The sequence below is a fragment of the Xenopus laevis genome, chromosome 2L (assembly GCF_017654675.1).
Source record: "Xenopus laevis strain J_2021 chromosome 2L, Xenopus_laevis_v10.1, whole genome shotgun sequence".
Lineage (NCBI taxonomy): Eukaryota > Metazoa > Chordata > Amphibia > Anura > Pipidae > Xenopus > Xenopus laevis.
This window is the reverse complement of record NC_054373.1, coordinates 142717581-142725577: the sequence shown is the minus strand read 5'-3', so window position 1 is coordinate 142725577 and position 7997 is coordinate 142717581. Positions and strand designations below refer to the sequence as shown.

The following is a 7997-nucleotide window of genomic DNA, read 5'->3' as shown; positions in this document are numbered from 1 at the left end:
CGCTGTCACTTTAATGAAACAGAAATGATAGAGAAGGAGCATCCCAGTGGGAAAGAGACTCTGGCAGTGTAGTGTGACAATGGATAGCCAGGGTTCAATTTCCTTCTCATCTCTTTTTATTTATTTTTTACCTTGGGCAATAGTTTTATGTTAACCTGACAACATTTGATTGCAAGCTCTACAGGACAGCACATCAGTTTGTGTAGAACAGATCTGTGGTGTACAAAGGAGCTTCATATAATGAAATATATATATATATAGAGAGAAAGAGGGGGGTATCTATGAGTGTATTAGTGTCAGGTACCAACCATTCTAGGGCATGTTTACTAAAATTGGAGATAAATATCTGGAGAGATTTCTGGCGATGTTTCCCAATCAGCAAATAGATTTAAACAGCCACCTATAACTTAGAAAACAAAAGCAAAGATCTGATTGGTTGCTATGGGCAACATATCCAGAAATCTCTCCAGATATTTATGATTGGGGTGCTAGTTCAATGGGCAGATGGATATAATATAAAACAAAACAGTCATTCCTCTCTGTTTTCATACAGCAGCCATATAAATCAACTCAGCTAAGCAGTTTTTAAAGAAAAAGCTCACCTTTCAATTCACTTTTAGTATTATAGAACAAAATCGGTCTTCATAAGTAGCCTACCTATTCTGGCACTTTTGAGCCTACAGCTTGGCCATTTTTGACCCCATAAACAAAAAAATCAACTGACGGTGAGGCTTTGAGTGTAATATTATTTTCTATTGGTTATTTTGTTTAATATTCCATTTCATCTGCCCCTGGTTGCTATGGTCATTAATGTATGGCAACACATAGCCGCAGAACCAAAAATGTACATTATGTTTGTCAGAATACACTATTTAAAAAAAGACCAAATGGCAAAAAATATGCTACCTACAGAACAGGGGAAGTTAATTTGAAGGTGAAGTAGCTCTTTAACTTGATGGCCAGGCATCCCCACGCTTGAGGCACAGCATGTTGGTAACAGGAGCATTTAACCAGAATGACGTAGAGTATGTGGAACTCCTGCCAAAAACAGAAAAAGTTGAAAAAAAAAACAGAGTCAAAAGGGAGAAAGCCACCAGAGAAACCTCAGAGATGCTCAGTTCCTTCTCTACAGACAGAGAGAGAGATAGGATATTTCAGGAAGGGGAGAGACAAAGAGAAACGTGTGGGATGAGGAGAAATAAAGTTGCCCTCTGCACACACTGGGCACAGCAATGACAATCATGTCTGGCCAGAGGAAGAGGTCGCAGGGAGTTGTGCCCATTTATTCCATGACCAATGTCTGCCAGGGCCAACAAGAACTCATTTTAGCGGCTCATTAAAGGCAACAGTTGGCAGTTGGGTGATACATTGGAGGCACAAGGGAAAAAAAGGGCTTTTGATGATATTTTCACCCACTCAACATTGCTGAGTAAAATGTGGGGGTGGGAGGATTTCCCCCTGTGCCTTGGATTTAGTGTCTGTCATGCAGAGAAGGATTGGGGAGGAATTGTACAATGACTGAGCTGGGCTCTATGGACATTAAGGGTATTAATCTCTCTCCCCACCTCTCTTTCTCTCCGGCCTTGTCTGATGGAAGGACAGCTCCTGACCGCAGTGTCACCTGCACAGTAGGGGCAGAGTATGTTCCCCGCTCCTTATTGTTAGGCTAAGCCGAGGTCTAGTTCTTATTTAGTGCTACTTATTTAGCGCTCACCGGCGTCTCCAGAGCTGCTCGAGACTCGGAACTGGTCGCTCTGGTGCAGCTCAACTCGCCGACCCTCTCAAGTTGCTCAGTCGGGATTTAGGCAGAGTTTTGGCACTTTTCATGTAGCAGGCTCCTGTGCTGCCATTCTTCATCATCGGGACTGTATTGCCAAGAAGCCCAGGTATCCCCTTGAGACCTGCACCGACCCCGCCGACCCCTTGCCTTCCCACCTGTTGCTGTTTCTGCCTTGGGTGCATCTTGTCTCCAAAGCAATGAGGATCCTCACTTTTCTGCTCGGCCTGAAGACTCTGTGGGTTTTGGCCTTTTCTTCTCTGTCCAACACCATCGCAGTGAATAACAGCGGCAAATGGTGGTGAGTAGTGCAAAGGGTATATGTCTGGCCATATGTACGCACCAGCTGTTGAATTGCACTAGCACTTGAGCATGTTGGGCTTTGCAGTTCATACTGGAGGGACACACGTTGGCTGAGTAGGCAATGCCCATGCGCTTGGCATCATAAAACTAATCTTAGGAAATCCAGAGGAATTTGCTTTGCTTTTCTACTGGATCTGTCTGTTCTGTACTGACACTCAGTCTCTAACTTATTCATAGATACACAAAGCAGATCATCTTTGTGACTCTGGCAACTCGCACATTGTTTGGAGTATGGGATGTTACAGAGCACACATTCACATGCCATATTACAGTTTGCAACTGGACTGTCTGACATTAGGGCAAATTGGGATGATTTTTACCTTCCTGCATTTGCAGCCTGATTTTAGGGTATTGCCTGTACCCTGAGCATCCCTAGTATGTGTGTGTGCATCTCTTGCTTTGCTCTCTATGTAACCCTGCAACAAACCCACTAATATCCTAGTCCTATGGCTTATTTACATCCAGAGCTGCTCTCCTCCCAACACCCAGCTATGCATCCAACACCCACTGTATCAAAATTACAGCACATCCAATGTGAAATTTTACCAAAATTATAGATGAAACATAAGCACCGAAGCCAAAATTACAAAGTAGGCTATTGTGATTGCTTCTAAAATGACAGCTTTCAGCTTGCACTGCAGCATGCATTCCTGCATGCACACATTAGTAAAGCCTGTACATATCCTAGAGATACAGTATATTCAGCCTGTACATATCACAGAGATACAGTATATTCAGCCTGTACATATCCCAGATATACAGTATAGTCTGTACTTCTCACTTGCAGTATATTCCTCTGTACTGTCCCTCTCAAATAATAACAGTATATTAAAGGGCTAGTTTACCTTGAAGTTCACTTTATGTATGTTGATTGGTCGATTCTTAGCAACTTTTCATTTGGTCTTTATTTTTTACTTCTCATATTTTTTTTAATTATTTGCCTAATCATTCCATTTCCAGCTTTCAAATGGGGGTCACTGACCCCAATAGCCAAAAAACTATTGCTCTCTAAGGCTCAACTTTTATTATTATTGCTGGTGCTTTTTATTACTAATCTTTTTTTACAGACCCTCTCTTATTCATTTTCTAGTCTTTCATTCACACCACTGCCTGGTTGCTAGGGTAATTTGGACCATAGCAACCAGATAGCTGCTGAAATTCCAAACTGGAGATCTGCTAAGCAAGAAATTAAATCATTTGAACTTGTTATGCGTCTGTTCACTTCCTAAATGATGTTTCTTATGTTGTAAATTTCCAAAAAAAAGTATGATAAAAATTATCTCAGAATATCAATCTCTGCATCATGCTGAAAGCTATTTTAAGGTCTATTTAAAGTTCTTTAAGTACATTTCTTTCCAGAGTTATATTATTTTCACATTTTAATCCGAACTACTCTCACATTTGCAGAGTAGTCAGATTATACATCACCCAGAGTTACTGTACATTAAAGGGGATATCACCCCTAAAATAACATTTTGCCTAATGAAAGAAAATTTCATTAATCAGTGTGCATTGATTAAAATTGTTAAATTGTATTAATGTTCTTTGCAACTGATATTGAATGCAGTATCTACTGTCCCTTGGTATTTTGTGCCGGGATTCTCTTTGCAACAACATAGTGGAAACCAGCTGATGATCAGTTCTGTTTTTGCTGGAGGAAAACTGGAATCTGTTACATTGTTTAAAAATGTCAGAACCAGAGACTAGAGATGGTCAGACAAGTACTGGTTTCAGTTGCAATTACATTTACAAATAATGCTAAAACTATTTGAAAATCAGTAATTAATGTAAAATGGAAACTTGTTTAAAATTAAATTTTCCCAATTTTATTTTACATCCACTTTGTGAATGCACCTTTCCTAGAATTAGCAGTAATATAATTGTATTTGTTCAGTCTGTTCATCTAATGTAGTCTCAATAAATAAATTGTATTAAAGCCATATTAAATGTATATTTAATGTATATTTTCCTGTACTCTTCTCAGTCATGTAATATTAAGCAAGTGCTTCTCCCAGAGTCACAATTTATTCAGCCTGTGCTTTTTTGCAATATTCAACCTGTACCCATATTTACAGAATATTTTGCCTGTAATAGTTCTAGACAGTCTGTATATTTAAACTTTTCACACAGTTATGAACAACCTGTAAACTAATATAATTCTTACAATAAAACAAGTTACAATACAGTCAGCTTGCACAGCTTTTAAATGCACATAGTGTACTATTCCTATGGTTTGTAAATGCATTACCTGGAAAGCTCTGAAATATAGCAGTGACATTTCCCATAGTTCCCTATTTAAAGAAACATCAAATAATAAAAATTAATGGTTACAACACAGTATTTAGGTGCTAGCTAAGGTAGCAAAAATCCATGTTAATGGCAAAATAATAATAATAAATAGGGCATTTGTCCAGGGCAACAACTTCAGGGGATTTCCCATATTTTCCTATAAAGGATTGAATAGGAGAATAAACATGAATGCTTTTTAGTAGCCTTATGGAGTGCTGCTGCACATAATGGAAAGACCCCTTATCTGGCAAAGCCCATATTTCAGGCATTCTATATAACAGATCCCATACCTGTAATTCAACTTCCCGTGCTGGTTTAATCCTGAAGAATGATTAGTTAATAGCTGTTAATCCCATCTGTCTTTATTCCAGTACAAAGTATTACTCTTAATACACCTGCTCTGGTTCCAAATATATACCGCACAGGACTTCTTAAATTCCAGATAATTAAAACTGAGTTTTCGCCAACTGTGAAACATGTATGACTTCCAGAACTTCAATGCCTAGGGTTCTATCTGCACTACTGCTACCAATACACTGTATCCAATTTACACTGTCTCGGAAGCAGTCCACAGATATACAGTGGAGTCTATAAGATAAAGTCTCTCTTGTTTTTTAAAAAATGGACAGTATGACCAGTTTGTATCTCTCTCAAAGTACTCAAAACACTGCTAGTTTAGATGTGGAACACTGGAACATTTGCTGCATGTTCCAGTAGCCCTTATTCCCGGATGATGGTATAATCAACCAGAACTACAAAATTCGGAGTGTGCTGTTTGTTGGACTATTGGATAATAATCTACCAGTATGTAACTCCAGTACACACTTATTACCATGCCTCTTTATAATTATACTCTGGGAATGACACTGTGTGAACCTTTCCAAGCCTTCAGTGACACACCATTCCTGTCAAGCTTTACAGATACTGTACCTGTATCTTTCATATTTGGAACAAATTGACCCTAAAAGTTTTTAACTGCATTCATTAAATATAATCCACATATTTGCATTTAAAACTCTCTCTCTAGAACCAGTAACTTGTAAGATTTGTTTGTCCTAACTGGTACTTTTTCTGCAGGGGGATAGTGAATGTGGCTTCTGCAGGGAACGTGCTTCCTGGATCAGATGCTCGGCCTGTTCCTTTGGTGCTAGATCCAAGCCTGCAGCTACTTAGCCGGAGGCAGAAACGTTTAATTCGCCAGAACCCAGGAATACTTCAGAGCATAACCCGAGGCCTACACAGTGCCATCCGAGAGTGCAAATGGCATTTTAGGAACCGACGCTGGAACTGCCCAACTGGAACTGGAAACCAAGTTTTTGGAAAGATAATTAACAGAGGTAAATGTCCTTGAGCAATGAGTGGAAAAATGCAGCATGACTTTGATGTAATGTGTAGAGAGGTTGCCAACTAATTGTTTCAGGGTGATTTTAGTATTGGTTAAAAAAAGAGACAGGAGGATTGATTAATGTAGCGTAGCCATCCAAAACTTATCCAAAGCTTATAAAAGATTAAACACTTTAAGATAATATATAAAATATTATAAGCAGTGTCTATTTTACTTAATTTTTCTATAAACATGCCAGAAAACAGTTTTCTGTTGGTTATCCTGCTTGAAGAGCATATTTATTTAGGGGAGCATTATTGGTCATACAGAGCATTGAGATTCAGTGTAACTTTTGGGAAACGATCAAAGGAAAAGAAAGCTAGAACAGAAGCTGAAATTATTAGATCATTTGAGCAATGTGGAGAACTATTGAGACAATAGTTTGTTAAAGGAATGGAAGAAGAAGCTTTGACAAACCAGATGAATTGTCACTGGTGTAAGGCTGTTCTTCAGTGAGTGCATTTGGTAATATGTCTTTCTACCATTCCCCAGGCTGCAGAGAAACAGCTTTTGTATTTGCCATCACCAGTGCAGGAGTGACTCATTCTGTAGCTCGCTCGTGCTCAGAAGGTTCCATTGAGTCTTGCTCATGTGACTACCGGAGAAGAGGTCCTGGAGGTCCAGACTGGCACTGGGGTGGATGCAGTGACAACATTGAATTTGGCCGGTTCATTGGAAGGGAGTTTGTGGACTCCAGTGAGAGAGGGAGAGACCTGAAATACCTGGTAAATCTGCACAACAACCAGGCTGGCAGATTGGTAAGTTTGGTGTTATCATGTTATAGGAACAATTTAATCAATTAATCGATGAAATGCTTGGAATGATTTCCAATTGAACATGTGCTGTAACTACTACACTATCATGCCCAGGAGAAAAAAGGTTTGAGCCCCAATCTGATTCCCAGTGTATGGGGGAGGTGAAATATTATGAAATTGCATATCAGTTATGAACATCCATGGACCCACTAAACTCCTGAGCTTCTCAGCAGCAATAAATGACTGCAATATTGCAACCGGGAACTAGCCATAGATATTAATCCAGGGGATTGCTAGTTGACATAGAGTATTGCACTTATGGTTATACACTGAAAAATATGGTTAAGAAATCCATGTTTAAACAAGTCATATTTGCTGTAAACATTGTTACCTGACAATGGGAAATGTGGGCCATCATTTGCCAACATGGAAGTTCAGCTTGGGATTCAGGCCTTCCTATAGTGGCTCCAGCTGCCTTGTGCTATGATGTGATTACGTATATGAACAGGTACATTGCGGTGTTATCTTCTTTTTGCATTCATAGAATTGTTCTCTTTTACAGACAGTGCTAACAGAGATGCGTCAGGAATGCAAGTGTCATGGAATGTCAGGATCCTGCTCCCTCAGGACGTGCTGGATGCGGCTTCCCCCCTTCCGTTCAGTTGGGGATGCTTTGAAGGATCGTTTTGATGGAGCCTCTAAAGTCACCTACAGCAACAATGGCAGCAATCGATGGGGTTCTCGCAGTGACCCACCTCACCTAGAACCTGAAAACCCCACACATGCTCTGCCATCATCCCAGGATCTTGTCTATTTTGAGAAGTCTCCTAACTTCTGCAGCCCTAGTGAAAAGAATGGAACTCCTGGAACCACAGGGCGAATATGTAACAGCACTTCATTGGGACTAGATGGATGTGAACTCTTGTGCTGTGGTAGAGGATACCGGAGTCTGGCTGAAAAAGTCACTGAACGGTGCCATTGCACATTTAACTGGTGTTGTCATGTCACCTGCTTGAACTGTACTAGCTCACAGATTGTCCATGAGTGCTTGTGATATCCTCAACTGAACTAATTTCATATAGAGTTGCCATTAGGTGGAGCTGAAATACAGAAACCAGTATTTCTATTGTGTGTCTATAAGGGACAATGAAAAAAACCTTCAATACCACAACAAAGCAGGGGACACACAATACTGGAAACGCCCTCTTTATATGCCCTTTGTTCTTAGAAGGGCATATAACACATGAACTTGCCTTACCTAACTTTCCTTTATAGCACTGAAAATGTGAGCAACAAATATTTCATTCTGTCCTTTAGTTTATAATCTATTACTCCACTGGCAACGCAACTTTAACATATGATGATTACTCTGAATGTAGGAATTCACCGTCCAGGTAGCACTGATATTCCTGCTGCAGTTGAACCATGA

The 7997-nt window shown here is 39.8% G+C and overlaps 1 protein-coding gene across 1 annotated transcript; it reads left to right on the top strand.

Moving 5' to 3' along the window:
- The first annotated feature begins 1827 nt into the window (after positions 1–1827).
- wnt1.L (Wnt family member 1 L homeolog) lies at positions 1828–7627 on the top strand. The gene is given in 4 exon segments (NM_001101736.1): positions 1828–2078; positions 5507–5766; positions 6306–6571; positions 7131–7627. Coding segments are annotated over 4 exon segments (1119 nt in total). The 5' UTR covers positions 1828–1977; the 3' UTR covers positions 7623–7627.
- Positions 7628–7997: the final 370 nt, after the last annotated feature.